Source organism: Neomonachus schauinslandi, chromosome X (assembly GCF_002201575.2).
Source record: "Neomonachus schauinslandi chromosome X, ASM220157v2, whole genome shotgun sequence".
NCBI classification, from domain to species: Eukaryota; Metazoa; Chordata; class Mammalia; order Carnivora; family Phocidae; genus Neomonachus; species Neomonachus schauinslandi.
The window spans coordinates 54,767,362-54,783,721 of NC_058419.1; the positions used below are offsets into that span (position 1 = coordinate 54,767,362).

Consider the following 16,360-nt stretch of genomic DNA (forward strand, 5'->3'; position numbering starts at 1 on the left):
AGTGATCTATTCCAGAGAAATTCCATGTGCACTTGAAAATAATGTATATTCTGCTGTTTTAGGATTGAATGTTCTGAATATAGGTTTTAAATCTATCTACACCTGTGTGTCATTAGAAGTCATTGTTTCCTTGTATATTTTCAGTTTAGATGATATGTCCATTGATGTAAGTGGGGTGTTAAAGTCCCCTAGTATGCTTGTGTTACTATCTTGTTAATAACTATTTTATGTATTTGGGTGCTCTCATGGTGGGTACATAAACGTTTACAATTGTTATATCTTCTTTTTGGATTGTCCCGTTTATTATGATATAGTGCCCTTCTTTATCTCTTGTTACTGTATTTGTCTTACATTTTAATTTGTCTAATATAGGTATTGCTACCCTGGCTTTTTTTGACATCCATTTGTATGATAAATGTTTCTCCATCCCCTCACCTTTACTTAAGATTTTATTTATTTGACAGAGAGAGAGAGAGGGCAAGCAGGGGGAGCAGGAGAGGGAGAAGTAGGCTCCACGCTGAGCAGGGAGCCCAATGTGGGGCTTGATCCCAGGACCCTGGGATCGTGATGAGAAACGAAGGCAGATGCCCAACCGACTGGGTCACCCAGGTGCCCCCCATCCCCTCACTTTTAATCTGCAGGTGCCTTTAGGTCTGAAATGAGTCTTTTGTCAGCAATGTATAGATCATTCTTGTTTTTGTTTTTGTTTTTAATAAATTCTGCCACCCTATGTCTTTTTATTGGAGTATTTGGTCCATTTATATTCACAGTAATTATTGATAGGTATGTGTTTATTGCAATTTTGTTACTTTTTTGTGGTTGTTTCTATGGTTTTTCTCTTATTCTTTCTTGCTGTTTTTCATGGCTTCCTGGATTTCTTTAGTATTATACTTGGATTCTGATTCCTTTCTTCTTATTTGTGCCTATCTCTTACTGGTCTTTGAGTGTGATTACCATTAGGTTTATATATAACATCTTCTGCATTCTGTGTATATTAACAGTTGCTTACGTTGAAGCATTTCTTTACTTCAAACCTCACATTTCATGTATATTTTGTTATATTTTATATCTTTTTATTTTGTGAATTCCCTGATTTTACAGATAAACTTATTTTTTATACTCTCATTTATGCTCTTTTTCCCATTCAGATAGTCCTCTTTGATATTTCTTGTAGGGTTGGTTTGGTGGTCATGAATTGAAGTTTTTGTTTGTCTGAGAAACTCATTTTTCATTTTATTATTTTTTTCTGAGAAACTCTATCTCTTTTTCTATTCTAAATGATAGCCTTGCTAGATAGAGTATTTTTGGCTGCAGATTTTTCCATTTCAGCACTTTGAATATATCATGTTATTCCCTTGTGGCATGCAATGTTTTTGCTCAAAAACCTGCAGATAGCCTTATGTGCTTTTCCTCATATGTAACTCTCTTCTTTTCTCTTGCTGCTTTTAATTTTTATCACTAATTTTTTGTCATTTTAATTACTTGTGTCTTGGTATGGACCTCCCTGGGTTGATTTTTTGGGGAGATCTCTGTGCTCCCTGGATCTTAACATCTGTTTTCTTCCCCAGATTGGAGAAGTTTTCAGCTATTATTTCTTCAAATAAAATATCAACCTGCTTTTCACGTTCTTCTTTTTCTGGGATCCATATAATGCAAATGTTATTTTGCTTGATGGAATCACTTAGTTTTGTAAGACTAACCTCCATTTGCATAATTTTTCCTCCCATTTGCTTAGCTTGGTTACTTTCCATTTCTCTATCTTCTAGGTCATTAATTCATTCCTCTTCTTCAACCCACCTGCAATTTATTCCAACAAGTATATTATATTCTGTTTTGTTTATTTGTTTTTATTTTTCTTTTTTCTTTTTTTTCCTTCTCTCCTTCTTTCCCTTTTTTCCCCCCTGATATCAGGTCTCTTCTGATTTGTTTAGTGTATATTTTTTTGAGGTTGTTGTTACCCTGTTTGCATTTTGTTCTCTTATTCATCTATTCTCCTCTGGACAAAATGACAAGACAGAAAAATTCACCTTGAAAAAAAAGAACAAGAGGCAGTACTGACGGCCAGGGACCTAATCAATATGGGCATTAGAACGATGTCAGAACTAGAGTTCAGAATGATGATTATAAAGATATTAGCTGGGCTTGAAAGAAGCATGGAAGGTATTTAAAAAAAAAAAACCCTTTCTGGAGAAATAAAAGAACTAAAATCTAACCAAGTCAAAATCAAAAAGGCTATTAATGAGGTGCAATAAAAAAATGGAGGCTCTAACTGCTAGGATAAATGAGGCAGAAGAGAGAAGTAGTGATAAAGACAAAATGATGGAAAATAAAAGAGCTGAGAAAAAGAGAGATAAACAACTACTGGATCACGAGGGCAGAATTCGAGAGATAAGTGATACCATAAGATGAAACCATATTAGAATAATTGGGAAGCCAGAAGAAGAAGAGAGAGAGAGGGGCAGAAAGTACATTGGAGCAAATTATAGCAGAGAACTTCCCTAATTTGGGGAAGGAAACAGACATCAAAATCCAGGAGGCACAGAGAACCCCCCTCAAAATCAATAAAAATAGGTCAACACCTCGACATCTAACAGTAAAACTTACGAATCTCAGAGACAAAGAGAAAATCCTGAAAGCAGCTTGGGAGAAGAGATCTGTAACCTACAAGGGTAGAAACATTAGACTGGCAACAGACCTATCCACAGAGACCTGGCAGGCCAGAAAGGACTGGCATGATATACTCAGAGCACTAAATGAGAAAAATATGCAGCCAAGAATACTATATCCAGCTAGGTTGTCATTGAAAATAGAAGGAGTGAGAAAAAGCTTCCAGGACAAACAAAAACTGAAGGAATTTGCAAACATGAAACCAGCCCTACAAGAAATATTGAAAGGGATCCTCTAAACAAAGAGAGAGCCTAAAAGTAACAGAGACCAGAAAGGAACACAGTCACCTTACAGGCAGTACAATGGCACTAAATTCATATCTTTCAAAAGTTACCCTGGGTGGCGCCTGGGTGGCTCAGTCGTTACTCATCTGCCTTCAGCTCAGGTCATGATCCCAGGGTCCTGGGATCAAGCCCCACATCGGGCTCCCCACTCAGCAGGAAGCCTGTTTCTCCCTCTCCCACTCCCCCTGCTTGTGTTCCCTCTCTCGTTTTCTCTCTCTGTCAAATAAATAAATAAAATCTTAAAAAAAAAATAGTTACCCTGAATGTAAAAGGGGTAAATGCCCCAATCAAAAGACACAGGGTATCAGATTGGATGAAAAACAAGACCCATCGATATGCTGTCTGCAAGAGACTCATTTTAGACCCAAAGACACCCCCAGATTGAAAGTGAGGGGGTGGAAAACCATTTCCATGCTAATGGACACCAAAAGAAAGCTGAGGTGGCAATCTTTATAACAGACAAATTAGATTTTAAACCAAAAACTATAATAAGAGATGAGGAAGGACACTATATCCTACATAAATTGTCTATCCAAAAGAAGATCTAACAATTGTAAATATCTATGCCCCTAACATGGGAGCAGCCAATTATATAAGCCAATTAATAACAAAAGCAAAGAAACACATCAACAATAATACAATAATAGTGGGGGACTTTAATTCCCCCCTTAATGAAATGGACAGATCATCTAAACAAAAGATCAACAAAGAAATAAAGACTTTAAATGACACACTGGAACAAATGGACTTCACAGATATATTCAGAACATTCCATCCCAAAGTTACAGAATACACATTCTTCTCTAGTGCCCATGGAACATTCTCCAGAATAGATCACATCCTAGGTCACAAATCAGGTCTCAACTGGTACCAAAAGAGTAGGATCATTCCCTGCCTATTTTCAGACCACAATGCTTTGAAACTAGAACTCAATCACAAGAGAAAATTCAGAAAGAACTCAAATACATGGAGGCTAAAGAGCATCCTACGAAAGAATGAATGGGTCAACCAGGAAATTAAAGAAGAATTTTAAAAAAACTCATGGAAACAAATAAAAATGAAAACACAAGTGTTCAAAATCTTTGGGATGCAGCAAAGGCAGTCCTAAGAGGAAAGTATATAGCAATACAAGCCTTTCTCAAGAAATAAGAAAGGTCTCAAATACACAACCTAACCCTACACGTAAAGGAGCTGGAGAAAGAACAGCAAATAAAGCCTAAACCCAGCAGGAGAAGAGAAATTATAATGATCAGAGCAAAAATCAATGAAATAGAAACCAAAAGAACAGTAGAAAAGATCAACGAAACTAGGAGCTGGTTCTTTGAAAGAATTAATAAGATTGATAAACCCCTGGCCAAACTTACCAAAAAGAAAAGAGAAAGAACCCAAATAAATAAAATCATGAATGAAAGAGGAGAGATCACAACCAACACCAAAGAAATACAATTATAAGACATATTATGAGCAACTATATGCCAGCAAATTAGATAATCTGGAAGAAATGGATGCATTCCTAAAGATGTCTAAACTACCAAAACTGAACCAGGAAGAAATAGAAAACCTGAACAGACCTATAACCACTAAGAAAATTGAAGCAGTAATCAAAAATCTCCCAATAAACAAAAGCCCAGGGCCAGATGGCTTCCCAGGGGAATTCTACCAAACCTTTCAAGAAGAATTAATACCTATTCTTCTGAAACTGTTCCAAAAAATAGAAATGGAAGGAAAACTTCCAAACTCGGTTTATGAGGCCACCATTACCTTGATCCCAAAACCAGGCAAAGACCCCATCAAAAAGGAGAATTATAGACCAATATCCTTGATGAACATGGATGCAAAAATTCTCACCAAAATACTAGCCAATAGGATCCAACAATACATTAAAAGGATTATTCACCATGACCAGGAGGGATTTATCCCTGGGCTGCAAGTTTGGTTCAACATCCACAAATCAATCAATGTGATGCAATACATTACTAAAAGAAAAAATAACCATATGATCCTCTCAATAGATGCAGAAAAAGCATTTGACAAAGTATAGCATACCTTGTTGATCAAAACTCTTCAGAGTATATGGTTAGAGGGAACATACCTTAATGTCATAAAAGCCATCTATGAAAAACCCACAGCAAATATCATTCTTAATGGGGAAATATTGAGAGCTTTCCCCCTAAGGTCAGGAACACGGCAGGGATGTCCACTATCACCACGGCTATTCAACGTAGTATTAGAAGTTCTAGCCACAGCAATCAGACAACAAAAAGAAATAAAAGGTATCCAAATCAGCAAAGAAGAAGTCAAACTCTCACTCTTTGTAGAGGATATGATACTTTATCTGGAAAACCCAAGAGACTCCACCCCAAAACTGCTAGAACTCATACAGGAATTCAGTAAAGTGGCAGGATATAAAATCAATGCACAGAAATCAGTGGCCTTCCTATACACCAGCAACAAGACAGAAGAAAGAGAAATTAAGGGGTCAATCCCATTTACAATTGCACCCGAAACCATAAGATACCTAGGAATAAATCTAACCAAACAGGCAAAGAATCTGTACTCAGAAAACTATAAAATACTCATGAAAGAAATTGAGGAAGACACAAAGAAATGGAAAAATGTTCCATGTTCATGGATTCGAAGAACAAATATTATGAAGATGTCAATGCTACTAGAGCAATCTACACATTCAATGCAATCCCTATCAAAATATCATCCAGTTTTTTCAAAGAAATGGAACAAATAATCCTAAAATTTGTATGGAACCAGAAAAGACCCCGAATAGCCAGAGGAATGTTGAAAAAGAAAACCAAAGCTGGTGGCATCACAATTCCAGACACAAGCTCTATTACAAAGCTGTCATCATCGAGACAGAACGGTATTGGAACAAAAACAGACACATAGATCAATGGAACAGAATAGAGAGCACAGAAATTGACCCTCTACTCTATAGTGAACTAATCTTTGACAAAGCAGGAAAGAGTGTCCAATGGAAAAAAGACAGTCTCTTCAACAAATCGTGTGGGAAAATTGGACAGCCACATGCAGAAGAATGAAAATGGACCATTTCCTTACACCACACACAAAAATAGACTCAAAATGGTTGAAATACCTAAATGTGTGATAGGAGTGCATCAAAATCCTAAAGGATAACACATGCAGCAACCTCTTTGACCTCAGCCACAGCAACTTCTTCCTAGAAACATCTCCAAAGGCAAGGGAAGCAAGGGCAAAAATGAACTATTGGGACCTCATCAAGATAAAAACTTTTGCACAGCAAAAGAAACAGTCAATAAAACCAAAAGACAACCCACAGAATGGGAGAAGATATTTGCAAATGACATATCAGATAAAGGGCTAGTATCCAAAATCTATAAAGAACTTCTTAAACTCAACACCCAAAGAACAAATGATCCAATCAAGAAATGGGCAGAAGACATGAACAGATATTTTTTTTCAAAGAAGACATCCAAATGGCCAACAGACACATGAAAAAGTGCTCAATATCGCTCGGCATCAGGGAAACCCAAACCAAAACCTCAATGAGATACCACCTCACACCAGTCAGAATGGCTAAAATTAACAAGTCAGAAAACAACAGATGTTGGAAGGGATGCGGAGAAAGGGGAACCCTCCTACATTGTTGGTGGGAATACAAGCTGGTGCATCCACTCTGGAAAACAGTATGGAGGTTCCTCAAAAAGTTGAAATTAGAGCTGCCCTATGACCCAGCAATTGCACTACTGGGTATTTACCCCAAAGATACAAATGCAGGGATCTGAAGGGATACATGCACCCTGGTGTTTATAGCAGCAATGTCCACAATAGCTATACTATGGAAAGAGCCAAGATGTCCACTGATAGATGAATGGATAAAGAAGTTGTGATATATATATGCAATGGAATATTATGCAGCCATCAAAAGGAATGAAATTTTGCCATTTGCAATGACGTGGATGGAACTGGAAGGTATTATGCTGAGCGAAATAAGTCAATCAGAGAAAGACATGTATCATATGACCTCACTGATATGAGGAATTCTTAATCTCAGGAAACAAACTGAGGGTTGCTGGAGTGGTGGGGGGTGGGAGGGATGGGGTGGCTGGGTGATAGACATTGGGAAGGGTATGTGCTATGGTGAGTGCTGTGAATTGTATAAGTCTGCTGAATCACAGACCTGTACCTCTGAAATAAATAATACATTATATGTTAAAAAAAAAAAAAAGAAGAAGAAGAAGAAAATAGCAGGAAGGGAAAAATGAAGGGGTGGAAATTGGAGGGGGAGACGAACCATGAGAGACTATGGACTCTGAGAAACAAACTGAGGGTTCTAGAGGGGAGGGGATGGGGAGATGGGTTAGCCTGGTGATGGGTATTAAAGAGGGCACATACTGAATAGAACACTGGTGTTATAGGCAAACAATGAATCATGGAACACTACATCAAAAACTAATGATGTAATATATGGTGATTAACATAACGCAAATAAATAAATAAATAAATTTCATTTATTGTGTTCTTTATCTCTGATTGGTTCTTTTTTGTTTTTTTGTTAAGGGTCTTGCTGATGTCCTCTACTCTTTTCTCAAGTCTAGTGATTATCTTTATTATCATTGCTTTAAATTTTCTATCAAGCATATTACTTATATCTATTTGGCTTCGGTCTCTTTGTCCTATTATTTCATTTGTGAAATATTTGTCTTATTATTTCATTTGTGAAATATTTCTCTGTCTCCTCATTTTGTCTAACTCTCTGTGTCTGTTTCTGTGTGGTAGGAAATGCCAGCTATGTGTTCTGATCTTGAAGGTAATGGTCTTATGAAGAAGAGGTGTTATAGCCCCCTGCAGTGCAGTGTCCTCTATTCCCTAGGACCTGGCACTTCGGGGGGTAATTCCTGTGTGTATTGCATGTGCCCTTTTGTGTTCTGGTTGTTTTTCCCTTCAGGCTGGTTGTCTGCAGTAACTCTTCACCTGTTGTAGGCAGTGCTTGGTCCCTTGTAGGTGTGGGGTGCATTTTAACAATGTATAGGCTAGTCTGCTTGCTAAATGCAACCTGGAACCCCCACTTCCAAGATGGGTTGGCCTAAGTGAATCTGCACAGAATGTGTGGTTGGGGCACACATTTTTGCAAGGTGCATCTCAGGGTTCTGTAGTGTCCACTGCTGCTGTCACAACCATTGCTGTGGCCACTGTAGCCATCAGGACTGAAAGCCCACAAAAGACATGGGTCAAGAGAGGGTGCTGGTAAGGTCTGTACTGGTCTTCTGTGGGGGATGGGACCCATGGTCCTGGGACTGAAGGAAGGGTGACTGGAAAGGGTAGATCAGCTGAAGGGTGGGGGGGGGGTCAGGGCTTGGTGTGAGCATGTTAGGTAGTCAATGTCGGCACAGTGCTCATTCCTGGAGGTTGTTGTTTACCCTGATGGATGGGGGGGAATTGGTCCCTGCAAGCTACTTTGTTCCTGAAGGAGTCTCCCTGATATCCTTATCTCTCTTGGAAATGTTCTGTAATGAGTAAATCACTCTCCCCAGGCATTTATCTAACTGCTGGTTCTATGCTATATCTATGTTATAACTATGCTGGTTCTATGCTATATCTATGCTATATCTGTTCAGGCTGTTTGGCATGCTGCCTCTTTATGGGCAGGGACTCAGCTTCCTAAGGTTCTCAGAGCTCTCCCAGAGCCAAGCCCTCTGGTTTTTAGAATTCCAGGCTTTAAGTCCCACTGGTGTAAGAACTCATGAAATTCAGACCCTCTCACTTTCAAAGCCAGATGTTATGGGGGTTTGTCTTCCTTGTGATGTGTCTCTGGTGTGATCATGTTTCTTGCTCTTCATCATGCTCCTGGCTCCTTCCTGTCCACAGAGGGCCACAGTCCATTTAGGTCTCAAATCACATCTCCACCTTTCCTACTTTCTTTGATGTGACCTCTTCACTACCTTTGGTTGTGGAGTTCAGTCTGCCCATTTTTGGGTCATTTTCTGGGTTATTAACATTGATGTGAGTGTTATCTAATTGTATACATGGGGTAAGATTAAATGTAGGGTCCTCCTACTCTGCCATCTTCCCCTATCTCCCCCACTTCTGATAAACACTTCATGTTTAAAGAACATGACCACTGGTATTGCTCTTTTCCACTGCAAAGTCTAGCAATATGTAAATATTGTATCTATACATTGATTTGGGAAATACTGTGTTATTTTACTGTATTTCAGAGTAAAAACTTATGTAATGCTTTTTGTTTTAAATTTCAGTAGTATGTTTCACCCTAAAATATCAGTTAACTGAAAACTACCTGATTACAATTTTCTCACTTTTAGTTACCTTGTCTTAGATAGTTCTTTTTAAGTGTATTTACAAATATCTTATTTCTTGACCACCAGGGCAACACATTTTCCATTCTCTTAAGTAAAATTATAAAATGAATGGAACGGAATCACCATGAACAGAATATACTCAATGCCTGGGATGCCTGGGTGCCTCGGTCAGTTGGACATCTGACACTTGCTCTTGGCTCAGGTCTTGATCTCAGGGTCACGAGTTCAAGCCCAGCATTGGGCTCCATGCTGGGCATGGAGCCTACTTAAAAAATAAAAAAAATAAAAAAAAGAATATTCTCAATTGCTATATTTTCCATTTTAGAATGGAGGGATATATATATATGCTTGTTTTTGTATGTGATGTTGTTTTCTTCCTGAGAGATAAGCCATAGACAGTAATGTAAAGAAATGGGGGGAAAAAGGTTATGTTTCATTTGAAGCACCAGTAAATATATGCCAATTTGTTAGTATCCATGGTGTACTCAATGATTAAATAAAAAAATGATTTCTATTAGCTTATTATTATACCCAAACATGACCTTATTAGTTTCTATGCCATTAAAGATTGATCCACACCAAATGATAACCACAGTCCATATCATCAAGATAGGACTAGAAATGGCATATAGCTTTCAGATGTTCTCATAACTTTAGCTTCCTTCCCTAGGATTGCCTTTAGGATATTATCTTGTGGCCAACATATAGGATTTTTGCATGGAGGAGGTAACAGCTCACTGCTTTTGATTTAATACCCTTTTAATCAATTGCCAAAGAACAAAACTAAAGAAAACAAATAAACAAGTTTTTAAACTTGGGTGGTCTTCTACTATTGATTCATGGAATCTACATACTAGGATAGCACTTGCTAAAATATTGTGCTTTTTTACAGAAAAATTGTGATAATCTAATAATTGTATAGAAAGTCTCCATAAACCCCACACCCAGTTTCCATTATTATTAATATCTTATATTAGTATGACACATTTGTTACAATTAACTAACCAATACTGTCACATTATTATTAACTAAAATCCATTCTTTATTCAGATTTCCTCAGTTTTTACCTAAGGTCTTTTTTCTGCTCCACCTCATCATGTCTTCTTAGGATTTTCTTGCTTGTGACAGTTTCTCAGACTTTCCTTTTCTTTTTAGACTCATTTATTTATTTTACAGAGAGAGAGCAAGTGAGAGGAGGGGCAGAGGGAGAGAGAGAATCCTGGAGCAGACTCCCTGCTGGGCATGGAGTCTGATGTGAAGCTTGGTCCCAGGACCCTGAGATCCTGACATGAGCTGAAACCAACAGTGGGCCACTCAACTGACTGAGCCACCCAGGGGCCCCTTTTGTTATGACATTAATAGTTTGAAGATTACAAACCAGGAACTTTTTAAATGTTCCTCTATTTGGATTTGTCTGATGGTTTTTCTCATTAATAGACTGGGGAAGTTATAGGTTTTGTGGGAGAAAAGGACAGAACTAAAGTACCAGAATCATCACATCATACCAAGTGTACATACTATCAAAATGACTGAGCACTTCTGATGTTAAATTTAATTACCTGGCTGAGGTAGTATTTGTTAGGTTTCTCTACTGTAAATTTACTCCCCCCACCACACCAACAGTTCTATATTGTATCACTTTTCAGAAAGAAGTTTATGTGCAGCCCACACTGAAAGAACAGTAGTCACCTCCACCTCCTTGAGGGCAGATTATGTACATAAATCATATGGAATTTTTCTGCATAATACATTTGTCTTTGCTCTATTTATTCAATCACTTATTCATATCAATATGGACTTATGAATATTTATTTTTTACTTTGGTTTATAATCAAACAGTATTTTATTTTGTTGGTAAAATTGTTCTGGCTTTGGTCAATGAGAGCTTTTTTAGTTGGCTCCTGTGTCCCTTTGACATGACATAGCCCCCATCATTATTTTTTGAGGACTTTCTTACTTTATGGCAACAAAATGTTCCAGGTTCATCTTGTAGAATATTACATTTCTACCTGAGGTTTTCTTTTTAATTAGGGACCTACTGTTCCTCACTTCTCCACCTTGATTTCAGTTTTTCATCTTCAAATATAAAAGTTTTATACTGATATGCCTATAACACTGCAAGTAATTTTTACTTACAAAGTCATAGGAAAGACATCAATGAGATTACTATTAAGAAGATGTCTTACAAAAGTGATAAAGAAGACATACAAATTTAAAAAATAAACTATGAAGTACTAAGTGACTGAACATTTAGGCGATGTGTAACAGGTTGATATTAATATGATGTTCTTGAAGTCACATATTAAATAGTACCACACATTTTGTCTTTTATTTCTATTTCCAAATGCAGAAGGGAAATAGTTGCCTTTCAAATATCAGAAATAACAATTGTTATCAGTCACTTAGTACTTTAGCTTATAGTTTATCTTTTAAATTTTTATTATATGTTGGCTAATTGAAAGTAAAAAAAGAAATAACAATTATAGAGATGCTTAATCATAATATTTAAAGGAACATGGACCTAACATATTGCTAGATCCCTAGATGGAAAGGAGTCCCAAATTTTTTCAAATGTTAAACATATTTTAATTAATTTTAAGTTAAATATATATGCAATACTACACCATTAGAAATGAAACATGAGGACCATGGTATCTCATTATAAGGAATGAGGCTGTAACTAGCAAAGATTTAAAATCAACCAGTAGATGTCCCATCTCTAAAATGGTTTGGAATCATTGCATTAATATTAAATTATTTGTTAAAATACTCTAAATTTGGTAAAGCAATTAAACAATTCCTATAATTTTGTACAGTACATTTTAAACCATAAGCAGAAGGATTTAACCTTAAGCTTTCTATAAACTACAAATTGTTGTTTGTTCCTTATTTCTGTGAAATAATAATTTCTATGGAATAATGCAGTGTAAAAAATTTTGCTAAGTGAATGACGTCAGATTGAGAATGACAAATACCATGTGATTTCATTCATAGGTGGAATCTAAAAACAAATGAATAAACAAACAAAAATCAATATATGTCACATGAGAAGCATGATCATAGCACACTGTTAAAATATTTGTTCTGGTTTTTGGAATGCTGAGGTTGAAATAAAGAAAAGAAAGGACACTGAACAAGGTAGTTGTGATGAAGCAAAGATGTAGAGTTAGTAGATAACTAAGACAAAAAATGATAATGACTGGCATACTGGTATGCACATAGTTACAGTGTGGGATCATGATATGGTGCTGTTCCTAAATGAAGTACATACTTACAATTCAATCACACAGAAATGTATTTGGTTTTTTTAAATATTCAAACCAATATATTAATTTAACTATTTATTTATTTCTCTCTCCAAATTTTTATTTAAATTCCAGTTAGTTAACATACAATGTAATATTAGTTTCAAGTGTAGAATTTAGTAATTCATCACTTATGTACAACTTTAATACTTTCGATTTCTTATTTGTGTTAAGAATAATTGTAGGTTATTCAGTTATGTTGCATGCTAATAATTTAGTCCATTCTCTATTAATTTTCTGCAATATTTGTAGAAAGCAGGATGACTTAGATACCCTTACTTTGCCAAGAGTGTCAAAGTCCATCTTGTAGTAGTCTGATAATTCTCCACACTGACTGCCTTGTTACTTAGTTTGTTCATTTACCACAAGAGGGAATGCCAGGCTGTTGTCAACTTCTCAGGATTCTTTCCTCTTGCTCCCCAATCTTGTTGAAGAGAGGCATTAGAGAAGCAAGACATAGAAAGTTCCCTCTCAAACTCTTCTTAATCAAGACATAATCCAGAATGGCTAATGATAGATTAATAAACCACCATATTTTAATTAATTTACTTCTCTTTTGCTTAAAACATCTTGGCACACCTATAAATCTACTTCCTCTATTTAATTTAAGAAAATATTAACTTTCTACTGCAACCATAGAATATTTAACATTACATTTCTTTAAAACATGAAAACTATCAGGAATAAAATAAAAGAGAAATATATATATTTTAAAAATATTACTTGGTGACACTTTATATTTGACATTTTATCCAACATTTTTTAGCAACTAATTTATTGTGAATATATTCTCACGCTGGCAAATAAATTCAGGAATCTTCAAAAAATTTTATCAGGAGGTCACAATGGATAATTTAAATTTCTCTACAACAGAGTCAAATGCATTAATATTAATCTCTAAATTCAGCAGTTTTTGAAATTGTTATTCACGGTGAAGAGAGTTCATTTGAAAATGTGCTGACTCTAAAAGCATGGATTACATATCATTTTGAAAGTAAAATTAGTTCTATTAAATACAACCTGCTATCCCAGCAGTTATATAGCATATTCTCGGGTAATCACAAAATATTTTGGAAAATTAATATATACACTATTTCTTAAAATATCTGTATCACGTACAATCCAATATTATACTTAAAGTAATTTCACAAAGTCTTTTGCATGTTTACATAGCAACAGGAAAACTGAGTTCCTACAAAGGCATCATTTGGCACAGTTGATTGCCATTTGTCATAATGTTATGTTGCTTTTTCTGCTGATATTTTGTTTTGAATTTATGGAAGCAAGGAAGTGTCAGGCAGATACATTGGGGGAAAAAAGAAACCTTATATCTAGAAACAAATTTACCAGTCCTTCTCCTCTGTACTTATGTAGAGACACAGTACACCAAATAAAGATTATTTCCAAATAAATAAGCATAGCTTCATGTTGAACTGTTATATAATTTAAAATATATCAAAAATACTTGTTTTCTTATGGCTCTTTTACACCTTAATTACATTAACAAGATCATCAGTTGTGTCTACATATATGGGGGAAATAAAATCTGATAATGAAAAAGAAAAAAAGTAAAAATCTACTAGGTTGTTATATTGGACAAGATTAGAGTACAGAACATAATTTTCTTTCACTCAAACAGTACTAATGGACACAAAAATAAGACTAAGTCAAATATTTTATGAGCTATACTAAAGCTATACTTTACTATCATTTCTTATTTCGTTTTAATGTCTTGAAATAGCTGACATGTTCCATTTCCTACGTTCAGACATTGCTGCTATAAGCACATTTCATTACTTGCTTTATGCAAAATATTTTCATGATTGTAAACTATCCATGAAACAAATATAATTTGAAACAAATCTCAAATGTGAAAGGAAGCTGTTCTGTACTTTCACATAAAGATAATGTATTTATTGAGTGTAACTACAGCAATTATGTACTAAGTAACAGATAAGAATGTGCTGAGCAGTTAGAGCTTTTATTTTGTCAGAATTGGCCTAACTCAACAAAAGTCAGAGTTTCTATTTATGTGATTTATTACACTGGCACAGAGAATTACAAGTATATGAACATCCAAGCCACAGAGGATATTTACAAAAAGTTAGTAATTCTAATAAACATCTCTTATCACTAAAACAGAAATCTTAACAGAATTGAAATGGAATCAGAAAAGTAAACTCACAACCCTAAAACATATTTCCCATTCATTATCAAAACATATGTAAAATTACTGTTTTTCTTTATAGACTTAGAAGAGGGGGTTTCTTATAAACTCTGGTTGGCTGCATACAAATTCACATAATTATAGCACTTTTATTTAAACAGTAAATGAGAGTTGTAGAGAATAAGTTAACCTAGTCTATGGTTTTCAGTTATGTGACTGAAAACTCCTACCTCACTGTAGAATCTTCTGTGTTATCATCAGCAATCATCTCCAAATCTTGTAAGTGTTTCTCACAGGCTTCTTTAAACAAATTCTCTTCTGAAACTGCTTTAGGAGTATCTTCATTTGCTCGAAGATGTTCTATCAAGTTTTGTGAGTGCCAATTCTGAAAGGCTCTTTGATGGTCAGGGGCCAGTCCTGGCACTGGTGTTGGTATGTTGGGGTGGAAAGGACTGTTCTTTTTTTCAGTCTGTTTCTGTCCTGAGCATGGTTGTTCAACCTGCCCTGAACCGGGGTCCCTCTATGCTCATATCCTTCCTGCTGAAGGCAGTTTCCAGTGTTGGGCGACCCTTGAGAGGGATGACTAAACCACCTCCAATGTAGCCTTAGGATCTGTTTCACATGAAACTCTTCCTTGCCAGACATTGACATTGTTGCAGGAGGAAAGACAAAAGCCTTCTCTCACAGAAAGGAAATGGAGCCTTTGTTATCTTCTGTTTCTCTGACTCTTCTGTAGAACTAACAAAAGCACAAGTGCTGAGAGCAGTCTTTCTTGCTTCCCTCCCTTCCCCCACTGCCTGTGGTGCACTCTAGCTTTCTAGCTGAAACAGAAAACTGCAGCTAACAGTGTAGGTGGGAACTCACACTGACAGGATGATGAGATCAGACCTTAAAGTAAATCAGCTTAGCACAGGAAAACAGCTACCACAGCACACTGCCACTGCTAAATTTGCAGGCTCACAGCCCTCCCACCTGGACTTGCAAATATCTAACCCAGCTTGTTCTTTAACCTAAGTACAATATCTGTAGCTTAAACCCAAGCAAGTGAGAAAAAGCAGTATTTAAACTCACTTCCTTCTATGTTCCCTCTACTCACCCCACCCCCTCCCAGATTAGCCCACTTCTGAGAATGTGCCACTTTGTCCTAGAATAATTTATACCAGGAAATTCATGATGATCTTTTTCAGGTTCTTATGGAAATTTTGATGGGGTTCATTAAGGGACAGCATCTTATCAGTCCTCTCATGCAGGTTGGTAGTTATTTCTACAAAATATCTAAAAATGTGAATGGTCTTATATTAATATTTGCTTAAAAACCTGAACAGTTTCAGAAACATAAGAAAGTGTTGGTTACCCATGACTAAACACACACACACACACACACACCACTAGAGGATGTATTCATAGTATTTTAAGTCTACACCTGAAAGAAGAGAGCAGTGTTTTTTCTAAGCTGGTTAGGTTAAGAAGAGATGCCTTCTCTCAGTGACAATAGCTTGAAAACAAATAGTCTGTTCTGGCTCCATGCCTGTATAAACACCTCCTTATTATGCTCTTTACTTTCACAGGGAATGTTAAAGGTCTATTTTCTTTGTTCAGAAGTCCTTGTGAGAGGATGAGAAA

The 16,360-nt window shown here is 36.2% G+C and overlaps 1 protein-coding gene across 1 annotated transcript in view; it reads right to left on the reverse strand.

Annotated features, from left to right (window-relative positions):
- The window catches only part of KLHL4 (kelch like family member 4), a 172,601-nt gene extending 157,165 nt beyond the window's left edge, over positions 1 to 15,436 (reverse strand). The window contains 2 exon segments of the mRNA XM_021692332.1: positions 14,968 to 15,196; positions 15,199 to 15,436. Of these exon segments, the coding sequence (XP_021548007.1) occupies positions 14,968 to 15,196; positions 15,199 to 15,388 (419 nt within the window). The 5' untranslated portion in view covers positions 15,389 to 15,436.
- Positions 15,437 to 16,360: the final 924 nt, after the last annotated feature.